Source organism: Equus quagga, chromosome 11, assembly GCF_021613505.1.
Source record: "Equus quagga isolate Etosha38 chromosome 11, UCLA_HA_Equagga_1.0, whole genome shotgun sequence".
NCBI classification, from domain to species: Eukaryota; Metazoa; Chordata; class Mammalia; order Perissodactyla; family Equidae; genus Equus; species Equus quagga.
In genome coordinates this window covers 2272929-2293676 of record NC_060277.1, presented here as the reverse complement: position 1 = coordinate 2293676, position 20748 = coordinate 2272929, and the positions used below count along the sequence as shown (strand labels likewise).

Sequence of the window (20748 nt, the reverse complement as noted above, 5' to 3'; positions counted from 1 at the left end):
CAAGAAAGAAAAAAAATTTAATGAAAACTTTCCAGAGCGAGGACCTTACACTTAACTGAACTTCTGAAACTTACGCCCTGTTGTGATCTTTCTGACGCTTTGAGGAATCGTTCTGGAGTCTCCAAATAGCACACTGTTCGCTCTTCATTCTTAAACAGTGTGGAATCTGTCAACCCATCAGGTCATCAAGAGGGCAGACTGAGTCGTCATTACTGAGAGGGACGTTCTCCAGGACACCGCAGAAGCCGGGCAGATTGCTTTTTACCAAGAGCTAAGGCCTGGCGTTTTGATAAAGAGACTGGTTTCCGTTCGTTTGGAATGCTGGCTCAGCCCGTATGCTTGAACAAAACACGCCCCCCACAGGTTACCAATAACCAGTTGACATCCATCCCATTAATTCTTAGCTGAAAGCTGATCATTGGAAATAACCAGCAGGGCTTTATTTGCAAAGATGGAAAGTTTAAAACACTTGCCTCAGCTCAAGATAGAACCTGATTTTTTTTTTAATTAATTCTACTGTGTGCGACAAAGAAACGGTGTCAGTTAATGAGAGGCGTGGGAACTCTCTTTATGCCTGTTCTTCTACTTGTTCTAAGGTTTTTTTGCTGAGTCCCTTGCCCTTTTGGAACTCTGTTTCTCTGCTTATAAACCTGGAATAATGATTGGTATTATTAGCTCAAGTCATTTTGTTGAGAGACCTGGGACCCCTGGGCATAAATAGGGAAGTCTTTCTTTGACTTCCACTCTTTCTCTCCCTCATTCCACTGTGCTCAGTGCTGGGGATTAAAAGGTAATCAAGGCAGAGCCCATGCCCTCAAGGAACTCACAGCATAGAGGGGGAGAAGGACGATGACTGAGGAGTGATCGGGTTCAAGGTCCACACTTGAACCTGGGGGTCTCCTCTAGGCCAAAGGCTCTTTCCTTGGATCACAATTTGTTATTCCATCTCATCACAGTCTACTGGCTTTACCTAGTTAGACAGTCCACTGGCTGAGACTCCAAGTAGAGCCGTAGAATGATGCTAAACCTGGCTCACCTACGTGGAGATGGGACGAACAGAGGGAGAATGACGGCACTGTCATGGCGCCATGGCTGCTCTTGGAGATCCAAAAAAGCACAAGGGCACTGTTTGTTATCCAGACACACTAGCTGCCTGCTAGATAGGCAGCCAGGGGTCCCAAGAGAGTGCATATCTCGGCCCCCCACCACCCAGGACCATTGTTTTTGGCTATTACCTCCATAGAGGAACAGGAGTGAGCTCCCCTCTCGACAGGGAACACTCTGAGGGAAGAGGCTGTGTCTTCGTCACCTTTGCACCTGGCACTGCCCAGTGTCTGGACCAAAGTGAATCCTTGGGTAACGTTTGGAGACTGAAAGGAAGGAAGGAGGGAGGGAAGGGGTGGGCGAGCTCTCACGCGATGGAGGACAATTCCTCTCTTTGGTCACTCCACGAGTCCTTAGCTGAACTGATCGTCTAGCTACCAAGTCTTTGCTTCCCCTTCCTCTCTGCCCCCTTCTTCAAACAAAGCAATTAAAGTCTTCACCCTGAGCAATCCAGTGCTAATGAGCTAGGGCAGAGAAACCTCGGCACCAACACTTCACGTATTTCGTAGTTCATTCCTAGGCCACCCGCTTCCACTCCTTGCCATTTGCATCTCCACAACTCCAACTTGATCAGGCTCTCTACAGCTGGAGCACATTATGTGTATGTTCACATTTTTTTCCAGCACAGGCTTCTATAAGCTTGTTTTTAGGGTTCTATGGTCTCTATAGTCCTAAGAACAGGAGCATATTTCTTACTGACAGCTCTACCCCTGCGGTTAGGCTTCCCCTCATCTGGAAGGGCGTGCGGGACCCAGTCCACTGCTGGGAAGAACCCGACCTCACCGATAGCAAATCTCAAACCCACATGGGATTGAGAGGGTGATGCAAAACATTCCTTCCGTTTCTTCTCAGCTTGGCTTTCATTGGTGCAGAGGCCACCTCCATGGGTGCTTGTGTGTCCCTTCTCTTTTGATCTCGCTTCTTCCTGCCCTGCCCTCCTACCCTCTTCCCGCTGCCACATCCCCTTCACACACCGGGTGCCATCTTGCCTGCATCCCTCGTGGAAACGTAGGCTTCTGACTCCATCGAGGGGGAGGGTCAAAGTGAATTGTCCCATTCTCGACAGCAGAGCCCACTAGACACGGAATCTTTCTCTTGCTCGTATTTTCCATTTCATATGATAATTTCTAGGCATTTTTATATTGAAATATGCCTTACCCATCACAGCTGAAGTAGAAACAAACGTGGTGAAGACAATGAAGAGCCCACCCCACCACCTTCCTCTGGGTGGCCAAGGACAGAGACACTGTCTTGAAGATTCTGTATGTTCAGTACCACAGTACCTTGCACAGAGGAGGTCCTCAGTGGAGGTGCTCAAACTGCCCAGACTCAGAAAGAAGAAATAGCCAATTCACGCCTCAAGGGCTCCAGTTTCATTCATTGACAGCCTCCAAAGAACATTATATATTTCTGAAATGACCATTCCTGATTAGAATATTATTTAACATTGTAAAGGTAATCAGAAATACTTAGAAAATACATAAAAGACATATGCATTTTCTAGAGGGAAGGAAAGAGGGAGAAAAGAAGAAAATACCCCTGGGCCATGTTCAACGAGTAAGGTTATGCTCTCTGACCATGTCTCAGGTAAAATCTCAGGGTCTTGAACCTCGGCTCCGAAACGGTTAACCCGAGGCTGTGAGTGTCCTGTCACGGTTTTATTTTGAGCAGCCTGTTTGCCCAGCTCCCTCCCACTCCTTCCCGTCCCCAGAAACTGCTGCTCTGCTCTATGTACACAACAAAATGTTTGTCTTTTCCAAAGCTGGAGGTGCGGACCGATGTCTGCGCATTTCTTTGTGTAATAACATAATAATCAAATTGCATTAAGTCAGTGTCAGTCAAACACGTGTTTCCAATTTTAAAACCCACAAGTGATTTATTATTCACCCCCTAAAATCCCATTTGTACATCCACTGAGAGAAACAGGAAAGTTACATACATAGATTCACTTCCAAATTTGCTATGAAGTTATTTCTCAGTTGTTTCTAGTTATTTCACCAGTTGTCTTTCAATATTAGCATTACCATATTTCTCACTCTGACTTTCCTGTTCAATGATACCGACTTTAATACTCAGCCTTTAAATCTTTACTATCTTGGTTTTAGAACACTTGTGTTTATGAATTATGTTGAAATTTCCTTTTATATTTTTTGTTTTCCTATACTTTTTTAAAGGAGGGACCTCTGAGATTCCTTGCATTTGGAGACATCATTGTCCCTCAGGGAAAATAGGGTCCTACGCTGGACTCAGGTCCCCTTCTCTTTGTCCTTCCCTGTAAAGAGCAGGATGGAATGAGCAGACCATCGTCTTCAAGATCAGATAGACCTGAGTTCCAGCCCCTGCTCTGCTATTTATCAGTTGTGTGACTTTGGGCAAATTACTAAATCTTTCCAAATCCATTGCTTCATCTGTAAAATGTACCCATTAATACCAGCTTCTCAATATCCACTTTTATGAAAAGTAAATGGAATGATAAGTGTAAACGACCTCGTAGGTGAGCAGTGTTTCTTAGTTCCATCAGCCCAGCCCCAAGCCCCCTTCTTGCTGTAGAGGGAATAATGGGACTGGGGGCCAGTGTGTTGGTTCTAGATTAAGTACCTCAGTTTATCTTTGGGGACAGTTCACGTACTCATACAGGTGACACTGCAATAGTCATCTAAAACAGTTCTTTCTTCTCTCTGATGAGCATTGTGAAAATATGTAGCTTCCACAGCCTGTTAATGATAGGAGGCAATGGGAGCTGGTTCCTTCAGAGTGTCCTCCACCAAGAGTGGTGGATATGATTGCACCTGAGGGGCGCTCTCACCCTCGGAGAGCTAGGGGCCGTTAAGAGACACACCTTAACGCTCAGGTAAACATCTCAAGTTCTCTGCTGAGCCAGGGTGGATACTTACATTGAAAGAGTTATACTCCACCCATGTATAGCACCCACAAGATCCAATCCATTAAATCAGAGGATCCACTCAGGTGAAATATAATTCAAGTGGCCTTTGTAACATGTAAAGAGAAAGGAATTTGCTTCCTTTCCAAAGAATAAAAAATAAAGGGTCATTTTCCTGAAAGTTTTTGGAGAAACATCTTCCTATCCAGGCCTCTACCAACAGATAAACTTAGTAGTAATCTACCACCATTCTAAAGATGTGTTTATAATTATTTCAGAAAATCCAACAACTTCGGAAAGAAATAGAAGTTCAAGTTCCTCTACACAGGGGACCACCTATTATCTGTTGTTTTAGGTGAATGTATCTTTCCTGCTCTGGACGATTCGTCCAATTCAACAATTCCATGGTTGTTATGGTAGTATTTATCACAAGGAGACAGATATGCTACAGTAGGTAGGAACAATAAAAGCCTTGGATTTTAATCAGTAATCACCTCATCCCTTCATTCCTTCATTCAAGAAACACCTTCAAAGCCAGGCACCATCCTAAATAAGGCACGGTCCTGCCCCAGCTGGGCTCCTGATAGCGGGTGCAGCATCTGCTGCGTAGTAGGAGAGCTAGGAACACCAGTTACTACAATACCAACCGCCAAGTGCTAGGAGGACCCACAGAAGGATCTGGATGCGTCTCCCTGGAGGTGAGGAGGAAATGCTTGAGGTGGGCCCTTGAAGGGCGGATTGCATTTCAATAGGTGTAGATAGCATTCAGTTGAAAAGGAACTTGGGAATTGGTACAGAAGCAGAAAACCATGCAGGACCTGGGAAAAACAGCAAGAACAGAGACCTGGTGAGAGATAAAAATGGAAAAATAAGTTGGCATCACATTGTGGAGAGGCATGAATACCAGAATAAATGGTATACACGTGACTACAAAGACACTGGACAGCCATTGAGGAATTTGGAGCAGAAGGCTGACATGGTAGGAGTTGTGCTCAAGGAATAAATCTGCCAGTGGTAGGTGAGATAGATTGGAGGGGACAGCTGGAGGCAGTCAGAGGGCTAGCCCCCATCCTGGGGTGGGGGCATGGAACTAGCAGATAGAGGGAAAGGAGGGGGCAGTTGCACACGACAGCACACGTGGAACTTCTGTAGTGACATGCATCAGTGCAGACTCACATCTCCAGAAAAAGACCACACTTATTTTAAATATATGCTGAGAACTAGGGGTTAATGCAGCAGCTTTTAACCTCGGGAGACTTAGAATCAACTGAAAGTTTGGTCACCTCAATTTGCTCACCACAAACCATTGCCCTCAAAACTCGGGATTTGCTCAACATTTCAAACTCTGAGAAGCGGAGGGTTGAATAAAACCGCATTGTGCCTGGCACGTATTCCTTCTCTAGGGCTGAAGAAATTTGATCTGCTTCTTACTAATTCATTTAAATTTCATTCAAACTGGGATTTTGAAAAACCTCTCTATTGCCCAAAGAAGTCTTAAGAGCTTATTTTTAAGGCCTTTTCCCCTCCTTATAAAAAGGAAATAATAGTGTTCCAGCCATCCCTGAACCCCGGAAGTTAGAGATTTATGACCCCTGGGTTGGAATGGATTTTATGGTTGGCAAAACAGTGGGCTAAAAACAGCACGTTTTGCCAAAACCCAGTGCGTTATGTGGTTGAGGACAGGCTGTGACCCCTCGAACACTTTTCGAGCACGTTTCCTAGAGAAGATGCAGCAGGTGTGGGCACAGCGACCTGGGGAGGGGCTCGTTCTCTCCATGACTCATCAGCCACAGTGGTGTTCTCTTCACTGTCAAGAACACAAAAAAGAAATGGCGATTGAAAAAAAATAAGCATGTGAAAAAGTAGAGCTCAAGAAACAATTTCCCCTGCCTTAAAGAAGACTTTCCTTTCCTCTTCCTCCTTCCCTCCCACTGCGTGGCAGTGTTGAAGCAAAGCTCTTGTTCTATTGACAGCCATCAAGAAGTCGTGAGTGTTTGTCACACACAGAGGAGCTAATCACTTGGGGCCTTAATACATCTCTATTCAAGACTTGAGCTTAGAGAACTCAAAACAACTTCTTAGCTCCTTTTAGCTCAAGTTGATTACCCAACTTCAAGTTACATTTTTAAGGTGATGGTGTCTTTTATTTGGGTTGGGTTTATTTTCTTTTCCTTTCTCTCTTGGGTTTTTGTTTTGTTTTGTTTTGTTTTTTGGTGCTTTTGTTATTGTTGTTGATGTTTCATTGTACGTATTTTTTATTTGTGTTTTGAAATCACAACTGTTCTGTTAGAGACTACGCCTGGAAAGCGCCCTAGATGTTAAGGAATTTATTTTGTTTATCTCAATCCAATTGCTCAGGATTTCAAAGGTCATTTGTAAGGACTTTGTCTTAAGAATAGGCCCACCCATGTGAGAAGTCTCCACTCTTGAGGTTACAGGCCAGATCATATCCTTGGTTGTGATCAGTTTCCATCACCATTTTCTGACTGCTGGGAATATATATAGAGAAAGACATAAACAAATATGGCCATTTTCACCACTGATAATTTTTAGAAGACTGAGATAGGTGTCGTATTTTATTTTAAAAGGCTTTTTGGCATCTGGTTCTTTTTGCGCATAAATGGAGATGTTAATATCTAGAGATGCTAAGCTGTGAAGGGTGGGGTTCCAGTCCTGGAGTCACTGCAGCCAAGCCTGAGTTGTGAAATTTGCTACAAGCACGTGAAAATGAATTGAAATGGTTAATACACTGAAATGAGCACTAGTCTCATTCAGAGTCTGATCTCCCTAGTACCTCGTCAAGAGGACTCTCAGTCCACACTGTCCATTCTGAAAATCCATCTAGATTGTTTTCTACACACAACCTCTAATTTTTTTCATTTTGTAGAATAATCTACTTAAAAGGTATATCCACAGGGCAACTGCATCTTAGAATAAGTTCTTTCAATTTTAAAACCCTTGTGCATGCTTTCAAGAAAATTTCCATCCTGGATGACCCCACTAACTTTCCACTTTTGCGGGGATCCTGAACCCTGAACTAGTAGAATTTGCAACAAGAGGGAAAGAGCTGGGCTGTAAATCTGCTATTTGTGCTTCAGGACACCTAAAATCTCACTGATTAACCTTTTCTCATCTTTTCAAAAACTGTATATTTAAAACTAGAGTTTCAACCTGATTTCTCCCAGGCTTGTCATTCTTGAACCCAGACCTAGAGCACAGACACAGGAAAGTTTCTTAATGCCATCATCATGTATTTAACACCTGTAACTTGCAAGACATTGTGGAAATTCAAAGAAAACTAGCAGGAATCTGGCCTCCAAGACTTACAGCCTAATAAGAAATTCAGAGGTGTAAATAAGAGTGACTTTGCAAGCATACTGGGCACAGCTGAGTGTTAGAGCGGAGGTCAGTCACAGCAAATGGCAACGGGAGGAGGGCTGGGCCCTGGAACTCCATTTGGGAGTTTGAGAAAATGATTTCAAAAACTAACATATAAGTGTTAGCACCTTGCACTTTATAAATGCACTTATTATTTAAGGATGGCATTTGAGGGACCAGTCCCATGGCCTAGTGGTTAAGTTCAGTGCACTCCACTCGGGCAGCTGGGGTTCAGTTCCTGGGTGCAAACCTACACCACTCATCAGCAGCCCTGCTGTGGAGGTGACCCACATACAAAACAGAGGAAGATTGGCACAGATGTTGGCTCAGGGCAAATCTTTCTAAGAAAAAAAAAAAAAAAAAAAAAAGGCATTTGATGATGATATTTCTGTAAACTAATTGAGAGAATTTATTCAAATTAAATCAACAAATTTTGTATGGAGTCCCCATTATGTGCATGAGTACTCACTAGATACCAGCAATTACAAAGTCTGATAAGATGGTTTCCGACCTTGGGGAGTACTAAGTTATTTATACCAATAACTTTATAGCACAAGACATATTAAAAATCCTGTACAAGAAGAATAAACAAAGCATATGAATAGCCACTAGCCCATCAAGAATTTCACTATAATTATTATCGTAATTATATGAAATTATATACTACATAATAAGTATTAGAGTAATTATTAGTACAATAATTATCAGGGTAGGGCATTAATTAATAACACATTATTTGAAAGATTCCATTGGATTAATGCTCTGAAAGTACTGATACTAGGTTTGTGGATTTGGGTCTCCACGTTGCTTCAGACACATTCTGCTCACTTCAACACAAAGGCACATTGTTGTCAGTGTCACCTGAGCATCACCTGAGCTACTTCTGCACCAATTACTAACTATTCGAATTCTGGAAACAGTTGGTGGAAACCCTGCTGGAGGAACCAGGTCTATAGTTGACAGAAGCAGCCTCATCATGCACGTGTGCTTATAGCTTTTTTATCCCACATATTTATCTTAAATTTAAGATTTCTCCTAGTAACACAATTTATCAGCCCCTATAAGGAGAATACGACATAGAGAGGGAACTCAAAATGAAACTAATTTTTATTAACATTTTTCGCATTTAAGCCAACCCCAACTTGTGAAATTTAAAAATTATCATACCCCCAGTGCCAATATAAACTTCATAACCCTAACATTAGTGTCTAAATAGTGCAGAAATGTGCTAATATGTACATATTTGTGAACTTCATCAAAGAACAAGTGAGCAGAAAATGAATTTCACAGTTGGGGTCCATGTACACACAGATTAGGCAATGGAATATTCTGGAGCACCATTTTAAAACTGTTCTAAATGAGAATCTGGGCACGCACAGTCCATAAAACAACCAAATCCAAACAAAAATCACCATTAGCATAACTGTGAATGCCTTTAAATAATTTTTTTTAATTGTATAAAGGTTTTAAATAAACCTAGCATTTCACTATTAGGCACATTGTTAAGTCTAAATTTTCACAAGCTGAATTTAGCTGAGCTATCTGTAAAACTTAGCTAATCATTTAAATTTCTATCCAGAAATGCATATCACTATACTCCTAATTATCAAAGTAAATACACTAGTTATTTGCTGAAAGTACTTTTGGAAACAAACGTGTCAGATCTTATTCAGTAATTGTTTAACACATTTCAACGCTTCAGAGCACACTTCTTAGGACTATTACACAGCGTGGCAATTTATTCACAGAGGGTTCCTTATATGGATTTTTTTCTCCCAACTATATCTTCAGCTTATATTTTAGTTTTTCATTATCTCACATAGCACATATTGCTCCCTAAGTAATAGCTGATAAGTTAGTGATATTGTTTTAAATAAATTTATTTTTCTTGCATTATTGAATGCTCCTCCCATTTAGAGAGCTACCTTGAGAATTGTTTTTCATTTAACTTTATGTATGTCTTCCAATGAGAAAATTAAGCTATATTTGTTTTCATAAATGGCTATCTAGCTTCGCTTCTGAATTATTTTCTTGTTGATTAAAGAATAACCATATGGAAGTGCTAAATGGCACAGTCATGCCTTGTGTTGGTATTTTAGAAAATATTGGTCATCAGTTAACAGTACAACTTGGCAGACACCTACCTGTGCATCTCAAACAGGAAGTTGGAAATTGCACAAATAAAGAATACACATCGTTAGAACCAATTTGTTCCGAAACTTTGAACACCATCACGGTGAATGACATTATATGCTACATTTTTTCTAACCTACAGGCTACCATAAAAAATTAACTCTGAGAGGGTTTTGTTGTCCAAGTTTATTTTATTATTGAATATTTTTTACATTTTCTGAGCTTATTCTCCAAAGACGTGACAGGGCAGGAACCAGACGCGTACCTCAGGCTCAGAATTTAAGAGGGAGCCAAACAACTCCGTAATCAAAACACATCTTATTTTAACACAATATTCTTTAAGTAAAAATAAAGGCCAAAAATATCAAAAATGTAAATAAAGATCAACAGAGACCTACGTTCTGTCATGTGTGTGGACTGTAATCTGTTTGACTGCGGGGTGAAAAATAAGGGGGAAAGGAGAGAATCCTCTGTTTTCTTCTTTGGTTTAAGAACAAAAATGGACCTAAACTTACTGTCTCCAGCTCCTGACAGCATTAGATTAGTAATATTGTAGTTGCAATTTTAGTGTAATTTTAGTGAATAGAAGCCATTGTTCCTATCATCTAGATTTACTCTATGTATTCAAGTGTCATTATCTCAACTAAGGATCTGCTTAAAGTAGTACAGCATTTGGAAAGCTGAGTGGAAGTTTAAAAAGAAATAATCCATGGTCTCAATTTGCTCTGTTTGTGGCATATTTCCGCTATGCAGGCTTATCTGCTTTGTTTCTGATTCTGTTCTGTAAATATAGGCATACTCAGCTACAGGGAAGAACTTTTAGTGTTTAGAATGGGGAAATTTTCATAAAATATACGAAAACGAATGGATGTGTGTGTGGATATTTCCTTTTGGATTTGCCTTATACATAACACAGGCATAATTGACTTCACTTATTAATTGTGACAATTGATTTCATTCTATATAGTTCTGTGCAGAAGTACCACCACTCTTCTTTGCTCCCCTGTGTAGCAAAACTCGAGTCATCTATACTTGTCGTTGCCTCTGATTTCTCTCTTCCCATCTTCTCTCTCCCTTCTTAAACTTTATTATAAAATAATTTCATCTTTTTAGAGAAATTGCAAGAATCGAACAGAGAAATTCAGATGCCCTTTGCCTAGATGCGCCAGCTATCATATTCTGCCCCATTTGCCTGACCATGAGCCTTTTTTTTCTTTACAACTTGAGGATTGGTTGTACACCTCATGCCCCTTGGTCCCTAAATATTTCAGCACATATCTTCCAAGAACAAGGGCATTCTTTTGTGGAACCACGTTTCAATTATCAAATTGAAGAACTGCATAGGAAGAATGCTATTATCTCATGTAGGAGTCTGTATCTACATTTCACAAATTGTCCTGACAATGTCATTTATGGGCATTTTCTTCTGATCCGGGATCCAGTTCAGGCTCGGGCACTGCATCCGTTGCGCTCTATCTGGCATCCTTACCGTGGACAGCACCTGGGACTTTGTCTTTCGTGACACTGATGTCCAAGGGTACTGATGGTTTGCTGGAGTATCCTTCAACTCGGGCTTTTCTGACGTTTCCTCTTTCTTGGAGTCGGAAGTGCATTTGGGGCAGGAACACCCCACAGGCCACGCTGTGCCCTCAGTGCACTACATCAGGAAGTGCAAGACGTCAGGCTCTCCCATTATTGATGTGAACTTTGATCACTTAGGGAAGATGGTACCCTTCTACATTTGTCCGATAACAAAACTACCCATTTTTCCTTTCCAATTCATAAGTCATCTGCGGGGAGATACTTTGACACTGTGTGACTATCCTGTTGTTTTTTAAACTTTCACTTAATAATTTTGGTAGGCATTGATGATTCTGGCCTGAATCAGTTATTACCACGAAGCTTGCAAAATGGACATTTTCTAACTCTATTATTTCTTCTACATTATTGGTTGGCTCTCTCTGCAGGGAAGAGCTTTCCTTTCTCCGTATTTATTTACTTGTTTACTTACTATTGGTATGGACTCATGGCTTCTTGTTTCAATCAGCAGTTTATAATCCATTCTCCCATTATTCATTTTGATGCTCAAATTTTCCCATATTTCCTCAGAGGGACCCCCTTCAAGTTGTCTCCTCCGTCATTTGTAAATGAGCCCGTCATTTTCGGAGCCCTCCCGTATTTTCCGGAGTAACAGGATGTTACCGTTCATCTTGTACTTTGCCTGCCCCAGCGCTAGACTCAGCCCTTTCTCCAAGGTGGTCTGGTTCCTTTTAGTGAGAAACAGTGTTTGAAAAACAAAACCTGGGTGCTGCACGTGCTCGTTGCTTCTAAGCATACAATAAAATGTGCTGTTTTAAGCTCACAGTTCGATGAATTTTGACAGATTTATACACCCCTGGTCAATTCTCCGTCTTCATTGCACTTATCGATCCACAGCATTTTGACAGCAACAGTCACATCTTCCGCCCTGCAGCGCCTTCCCCACTAAGCTTCCAGGAAACAATGCTCTCAGTGTGCCTCCATCCCCACGGGACACTCCCTCTCATCTCTGTTGTTTTTCTCTCCTCTTCCCCGTACCCTTTAAAGCTGAAGTACTCCAGAACTCAGACGCTGGTGCTTTGCTCGCCTGTATCTACATTCGCTCCTAGGTAATCTCATCTGACAACTCCCAGGCTTGTATCTCTAACCCAGTCTTCTCCCCCAAACTCTGGATTTTATGTCCACTTATTTCTACTTGACATCTTCACCTGATTTTCCAGTAGACGTCCCAATTCAACACGTGCAAAACTGAAATCAACGCCACGCCTGCTCCCCCCGCAGCCTTCCCCATCTCAGGTGACGGCAGCTGCATTCTCCCAGTTGTTCAGGGCCCAAACTCGGAGGCACTCCAAAATGTTTTCAGAATCCCCCGATTCTACTCCTCCATTCTACTCCCCCGGGTCTGAGCAGCCGCCATCTCTCGCCAGGATTATTGAGTAGCCTGATGACAGGTGTCACTGCCTCAAAGCTCCTACGACCTGTCCCCAACACAGAAGCCAGAACAGCCCTTTTTAAATTTGAGTGTGATCATATCCGTCTTCTGCTCGAAGCTTTGCCGTGCTTCCACATCTCACCCAGAGCAGAGCCCAAGCCGTCACAACCTCTGCAGGGCACGAGTCGTCCTCGCGCCCCCTCTGCTCCAAGACCTCTTCTCTTACTCCTCCCGTTTCCTCTCCTCCGGGTCCACAAGGAAATCCCGCTGCTCCTGCCCTGTGCCAGCACACCAGCCACGCTCCCACTCCGGGGCTTGTTGAGCCAATCCCTCTGTGTGGAAGGCATTTCCCAGATATCTGCTAGGCCAGCTCCCTCACCTCCTCCACGTTTTGATCAAATTGTGCCCTCTTGTGAGGCCATCCCTGACTATCCCACACAGGACTCCGGACCCCTCATCCCCTGCCCTCCTTTTTTCCCCATTGCACTTACCACCAGCCGCCACATTTTTATAAACCACTTACTTTTTGTTCTCGTTTATTGTCTATTTCTGCAAGACTGTAAGGTCCATTTGCTCACTGAAGTATCTAGAACTGAAGGATCTCACCAAGCATCTAGAACAGTCCTTGTCTCTTAGTAACTCTCAGAATATTTTTTAATAAGTGAATGAAGCACTTTATCTTGTCCTTTGATTCGATCAACTGATGGAGAGAAGAGAGAGAACCCACCAGCAGAACTGAGTCCACACGACACGCACCATCTCTAAGATTGACGCACGCCGAGCATCCGCCTCAGTTGTTCTCCTCCTCTCCGTGTGCACTTGTATGCCTCTTTCCACGCAGGAAATCGAGACCTATTTTAAAATAAAAGTAATTTTAATCAGGGGGCGTTTCCAGAGTAGGTTTTGCTTGCCCTGAATGAAGCCTTTGCATGCATAATACAACCTTGGTAAGAAGTGGTTTGGTCATTCACTGCCATCGGGGAGTGCCACATGCTCAGGAGGCCGTGCGCACTGTGCCCTGTGCTTCTGATCTCCATTGTGATTTTGAGTCGCATAGAGAAAGAGGGGAGATGGGAGGAGGCCTGAAAGAAACCAGAATTTCTTAATATATGAACTGTATCTTTTCCTACTAGAGTCTTCAATTGACTCCAGATCCACAATTGGCAGCAAACATCATTTACGTGGCCCTAGAGCGATTCATAGAATTTCAGCTGAACTAAGATATACTTTGACAGACATTCAAATAGTGTGCTTGAGGTATTTCTAGACAGTCACCACGATGTCAACAGTCAAGTTTTTGGGTTTTTTTTTTTTTGTGACAAAAATTGGTCCTGAGCTAGCATGTGTTGCCAATCTTCCTCTTTTTGCTTGAGGAAGACTGTCGCTGAGCTAACATCTGTGCCAGTCCTCCTCCACTTTATATGGGACGCCGCCACAGCATGGCCTGGCCAGTGGTGCTAGGTCTGTGCCCAGGATCCAAACCTGGGCCACCGAAGCAGAGCCTGCGAACTTAACCACTAGACCATCGGGCCAGCCCCACCAGTCAAGTTTTAGAAGGCACACATGATTTGAGTATTAAAATATCTTTACCTACAGTCATCACCAGTCAGAGAGAAGATACCCCATTAGAAATTTAACGTCTTCTCTTCTTCTTGTCATGGGGGGTCAAGGTCACTTTAGTCCGAGATTATTAATTCCTTTGCTACTGACATTCCTGGAACATTAAGAAACACTTCCTTATGTCTAAGCAAGATATTGTCAACTCTTCTAATTCAGGCGAAGGATTTGATCAGGCTAGAGGGAGTTTAGGATGAAAACCTAGTGTCAATTTTGGAACCTCACTTCCAATATCACAGAAAAAAGCATACTTTTCCTTTCAAATCATGCAGAAACATGTGGCTTTCACTTGCCAAGCATACCAGCATCATTAATAAGAAAATGAAGTTTTTAATTCATGTATTTTATGTCTTCAAAATTCCATTCAGAAATATCTTGACATTTTAATGAATATAGTATATAAGAAATACCATTTTTGTTCCAGAAGAATTTCAAATGTAGAGTTAAATAGACTGCATTTAAGAAAGCACTGAGAGCATCTTTTGACATTCTCTCCTTTATAATACATTGTATTTTTACATACTGGAGAAAATAGGGCTTTTTAACTATATAACTTCTGAATTTGATTACTTTCCACAGATACAACACACTCAGGGGAAATTGGCACCAAGAAAAAGGTGAAAAGACTGTTAAGCTTTCAAAGATACTTCCATGCATCGAGGCTGCTTCGTGGGATTGTACCACAAGCCCCTCTCCACCTGCTGGATGAAGACTACCTGGGACAGGCAAGGGTGAGCGTCTTACCCCTCTCTCACCTCACAGCCGGCTAGTGGCTGGAGCGTGTGTCTGAGAGCACCGGGTTTGAGTCCTGCCTCTGCCACGGAGGAGCCCTGTGACTCCAGCTAGTTAGTCAACACATCAAGACTCTTTCCTCAAGTATAAAATGATGTTAATAGAAACATCCACCTCATGAAGATGATGCTGAGATTAGATGAGGTAAAGCTTGTCTACACGCTTAATATATTCACGCCGAGCACATGCTAGCCATTTTCATTTTTATAAATGTGAAAAACACATTTTCACAACACTAACTGAAGTGAAATTTTGAACTGATTACCATTGATTATCAATGAGAGAATAACTAAATTCTTTAGCCCATTAAATTATCTCTTTGTAATATCTGTGGTTAACCCAATAATTACCAACTCTTGGTTCTACCTTAGGCTATCAATATAGGGCATTGTCCTTTATATAATTTTTAATTCAGTCAAGTAATCTTTACAAATTTTACAATTATTTTTGCAACATATTGATTCAACTGAGGGAAGAAATTAATGTGTGACAATCTAAAAAATGTTCACAAATTGTCTCTAGCCGAAACTGCCAAAGGAATTCAAATATCAGGAATAAACTGCCTCAGTTCAAACAGAAGTCAAAAGCAGTATCTTATAGTTTACATGCACAGTAATAGCATGCTATCCAAGTACTGTTAAGAAATACATACTGTTAAGAAATAAGCAAGCACACCTAGAAGGACCTGCAACTAGAGTATACAGTTGTGTACTAGGGGGCTTTGGGGAGAAGAAGAAGAAGAAAAAAAAAGATTGGCAACAGATGTTAGCTCAGTGCCAATCTTAAAAAAAAAAAAAAGAAAGAAGCAGCAAGTAATGTCACAAGAACTAATTCCCAACATTAGGTCTACAAAAGGAAAAAGAGAATTTACTCCTTCTAACAACCCAAGGCCTGAGATTGAGTGAATGTCTGTTTGGTTGGTTGGTTGGTTGGCTGGTGAGGGGAGAGCCAGACTAAGCTACCAGCACTGGAGCATCAATGACGAGCGAGTGCTCCCGGTGGCGCCTCCCCTCGAAGCAGCCGCCTTGAGCAGGCGCTGTCGAGATGGAGCCAGCCAGCTGACCGGAAGTCAGCTATCAGAGACAAGTCCTGGTTCTGCCTTTAGTATTTATGACTTGAGTAAAATGCTCACTCAATCAAGACCCCACAAATAACCCATCATCCTTTCATTGTTATGATGCTGTTGTGAAGGTCTTTGTGCCCCATGATGAGGCCCCTGGATTTTATCATAAGACGCAGGGAAGCCGTTCAGGTCTGGCCCTCACCTGAACCAGTGGCTGCGAGAGGAGCTATAGTGAGGACAGTCAGCAAGTGCAACTTTGCGTCTGAGAGTCAACACCATCTAATTCTGAGCAGGGGGTATTCTGAAAAAGAAAAATAGGATAATAAGCCTGTCTGGGACAGCAGGTCTTTACCCAATATTCTCAATTGCCCACCTTCCGTTCCTAGCTGGTGGAGTGGTTAATTTCCCGGTTAGTCCACACTGAGCAGCGTAATGCACTCAGCAATCATTTTGACTTTGTTTATGAGAAATTTGTGATAACCTTCTCCCTTAAGTGTGTAGGAGTTTATGGTGTAGACTCCACTGAACTGCGATTGTGCCAGCTCTCTAACACGCCTGTGCTTGCTCTGCGCGAGCGGGGTTCCCAGCACTGCACACATATTGCTTCATTGAATCCTCACAACAACCCTCGGCCACAAGTGACATTGTCAGCCACATTTGTCAACTAGGAAACTGAGGTACAGAGAGGTTGAGAAAGTTGCCCAAGATCCCACAGCCAGGAAGCGCTGTGGCTGACATGGAACCAGGCATTCTGATTCCAGAGCCCATCCCTGTCACACTGTTGTTAGTAGCAAGACCAGTCAGGTTTGTTTTACTACAAAGCAGTTGTACGTAAAGCTGTAGTATGCTACTGTTTTCAACTTTTTAATTGTTTGGTTCATTCCGTCTCTGAGTAAACATTTGCGTCTCTGACGTGACTCAGTCAAGCACTGTGTTTTTTTTGTTGTTTCAGCACATGCTCTCCAAAGTGGGAATGTGGGATTTTGACATTTTCTTGTTTGATCGCTTGACAAACGGTAAGTCACCCGAAAGAATTCTCACTAAAATAGACGCCACGAAGTGGGATTAATTTCATGAAAACAAAATTTATTTTTCAGCACCGTGATTCTCTTTTCCTTCTTTCCCCACTTTCGTAAGTCTACAGCCACTCAGGAAGGCCCAGGGCAAGGGAAAGTTAATTCAGATGGAGAATGAGCACTGAATTTGGCCCGAGAATCTTAAGATCATTTCCTTCTGGCCGTGATGATTCCAAAGAAATTTGGAAACCACAGATGAGATGCTTTCCCTGCAGGATACTTTGGCCATATCCAAAAGGAGGAAGTCCATTGTTAGTCCGTGAAAACTAGAAGCTCGAAAGCTCGTCTGCTCAGTCCTGACTCTCACAGGGCAGGCGTTCATGCCCTTTCATTCAGTGAGCAGAATCTGCCCGTGGCAGGTGTCGTTCAGACGTGTTTGGCAGCATCAGAAGAAAACAGTTGCTGATGATAGAGTGTAAAAGTTTAGGCTGCACCCTTCAGTTTTGAAATCTTTGTGCCTATAAAGACTTTCCTTAAGAAAAAATAAAATTCCATTATATTTTCATCTGTTCATTAAACAAATGCTGAAAAGCTTAGGGAGCCAATGAAAGACATCACACTCAAAGCTGATCTTTGTACGTCCCGCCGTCTACCAGGCTTGTGCTGTCAATCATCACAGATGGTTCTCTCACCATTCCATCACCTGACAAGCAACGTACAGTCAAGAGATGCAGCCTAAGACCATGAAACCAAGCGTTACCCTGCGGAAAGCTAATGAGACCACATTGGGATGGATCCCATAATCTTGTGTTTCAGTTTGCTCAAACCAACTAAGAAACGGGCATCAGCAAATGAAATTAACCATGAACAAAAGGACTGGTTCAATGGTATTTGTTAAAAACAAAGTGTAATCAGGACTCTTGTATATGAAATGAGTACTTGCCAAAGATTTTATTTAACTCAATTAATTAGAGATCCAGTAAGATGCCATAACTAGTTCAAAGGAGAATTCAAAGAGCCACATACACATAAGCAGTAGGAAATGCTGAAATGAATTTATAAATAACTGCAAAACTGGGAGGGGGAAATCAGTTGTATTTCCATCTAATTTCATTTGTGTGTATATGGACAAGAATCCCCTGCAGCAGTCAGTTACCTCCAACTTTGTTGTGAAATAGCGCAAAGACCGTGAAAGTTGCAGAGAGACATGGAACCAGGCACCCTGGAAGAATGCACGTGGGTAACACCTAGTTTTCCATTCAAGGCATCCGGTTATCTTCTTGATCCCTTTCAAAGTCTTTCGTAAACTCTATAATGCTCTTAAAATTCAAAATCATTATTCTGCAAAAAGCAAGATTTCCTGAATGCTTACAAGTTATTATAGCTTCAATTTTTTCTCTCTGCTGGCTTGAGTTATAGAATATTTCATGGTCAAATCTCCTCTTGGGTGATTTTTCTATTGGAAAAGGATAGGCTATGATCTTAAGCAACATGGTGGCTTAGATACTCCTGTAAATGTGGGAGTCAATTGGAAGCAACTCAAGGCACATTTCAAGTGATCGTTAAACTGTATCTTTAAAAAGTACATAAACACACACACACACACACACACGTGTGTCCGAGTCCTCAGTGGGCAGATTCCTTCTAACTCTTAATGTTCTCATTGCCTTGGGCGTGGGGAGAGGGTCTGAGCTAACTTTACTTCCACAATAAGTGAAACCCTAGGACCAGATGATAGTACTAACATCCTTCACACTTGAATAACTTCAAATCCAAAGGGGAAAACAAGTCATCCTATCAGAGAAACTTCATTACAGAAGCTTTGGAGCTTATAAGTCGGTCTTGGCATTTTAAGGGTGATGGAGACGAGTTAAGAGGGGTGACGGGGTGACTGTCCTCCCACAGGAAACAGCCTAGTGACGCTGCTCTGCCACCTCTTCAGCACCCATGGGCTCATTCACCACTTCAAGTTAGACATGGTGACCTTACACAGGTTTTTAGGTAAGTCTCTTTTCCATATTCCTACCCTCATTCCCATGAATAATATCTGTTCATAATGCTCTTTAATATAAAGTGGCAAGAGCTATAGCACGGTAGATAAAGTCTTTAAATTAATCTGAAATTATCTCATCTTAATTTTAAAACGTGGTTTACCCGTTTAAATCATGGAAAAAAATTGTGTACTTGATTAGTTATGTTCGCGATAGGTAAAGGTTATATAAAGAAAACCATCAAGAGCATATAACTGTCAAAAAAGATACAGATCTGCTCCCACATTAACAAAACCCCATCCAGGTACACCTCAAATAATCCCAACCTGGACATGAGTTGTTACAAATAGTCAATAGGCTTTTTAAAAAAATCGGAACCACAGTTTATGTGGCACCCACTAGGTACAGGGTGCCTTTAGTATGTTATCTCTAGCTGTTTCAACAACCCGGCAAGTTGGGTGTTATTGTCACCGTTTGGCCCACAGTTAAGGAGAGGTTCTGAGAGGTTTCCTAACTTGCTCAAGGTCAACAGCTAGTCCTTGGAAGAGCCTCAGTCCCAGCCCGGGTCTGTCTGACGTAAAAGCCCACCATCTTTCCACTCAGCTCCACCATCACTCTATCAAAAAGGAGCCCCAGCTCTAACTGACTTTATTTGTATCCTTATTTATCTGCCTGTGAATTACCCAGGCACATTTTAAATCACCAGATAACTTCCCTCTGCCACTTAGCTTGTTCCTGGCTTCGTTGACTTGCCCCATGGCTGTGCTTTGGCTGTGGAATCTCGCTGGGTGTTATCAAGAATAAAATACCAATGACAATGGTGACAGCGCAGCCACCACCACCGGGCTTCCATGGCGACTACATATGCAGGGACCTCTCCTAAGGACTTGCATATAGTAACACATTTAATCCTAACAGCAACCTTTGATGCTGGAGCCATTGTAATCCCAATTGTATGGAGAAGGAAACGAAGGAAACTTGTGGTTAAGGAACTCACCCAATACAAACAATAAGTGATAGCGCCAGAGTTTAAACATAATTGTAAAATAAACCTGCTGAATGAAAGGTATATGAAGCCCATCAGAAATCTCTGAAAACAGCCATGACATGGCTCAGTTCCAGAAAGACAAATAACCCCAAGGGAATTGAATTTAGACTGCTTGAGCAAAGTCATCGCCATGAATAGAGCCAAATAATTCTGACATTTTTAGAGAGGGAGAACACAGGTACTTTGGACATGTGTGTGCACCCAGAGTACATGTAAAGATTGCAAAGATTCGATGACAGAAATAACACCGGAATCCAGAACCAAGCTCATAGCACGGGTTGAGAAAATATGGCCCCATTTGCAAATCCGGGCATTCTATACACAGTGAATATGCCGTGTCCCAAGTGTTGCCTTGGTTATTAGCTGAAGTGGGCTAGTGGTTCTGTAAATAGCAAACCAAAATTGCTTGCTTATGTCTCTCCTTGGTGCCAAGAGCACTCTGGCCCTTAGATAGAAGGGTGTGAAAGATGATAGCTTTCTTTCTCTAAATAAAGTCAAAATAAAAGTCAGGAGTCCTCAGTTGGATCAACGCAGTACCTCGAGCTTCTGCCTGAAGAAGCCCCAGATTTCCTCTGATCGGCATTTGTTATTCAAGTGATGAGCCAACCTTTGGAAATCAGGACTCTGACGCTACTGGGGCTCTTTAAAAGGAAGCCTCTTTTATAGCACGTTATTCATAAATGGCAGCAAACCTAAATAATTAAACTATAGTGTGAAATAAAGTTGTCCTTTTCCTGCATATTTGTTTTTCGTA

General features: G+C 42.1%; 1 protein-coding gene across 2 annotated transcripts in view; it reads left to right on the top strand.

Moving 5' to 3' along the window:
• The window catches only part of PDE7B (phosphodiesterase 7B), a 293000-nt gene that overhangs the window by 236632 nt on the left and 35620 nt on the right, over window positions 1-20748 (top strand). For both annotated transcript variants that reach the window (XM_046677064.1, XM_046677066.1), the window contains 3 exons: window positions 14664-14815; window positions 16892-16955; window positions 18861-18956. In XM_046677064.1, coding sequence (XP_046533020.1) covers window positions 14664-14815; window positions 16892-16955; window positions 18861-18956 — 312 coding nt within the window. The remainder of the gene's footprint in view (window positions 1-14663; window positions 14816-16891; window positions 16956-18860; window positions 18957-20748) is intronic.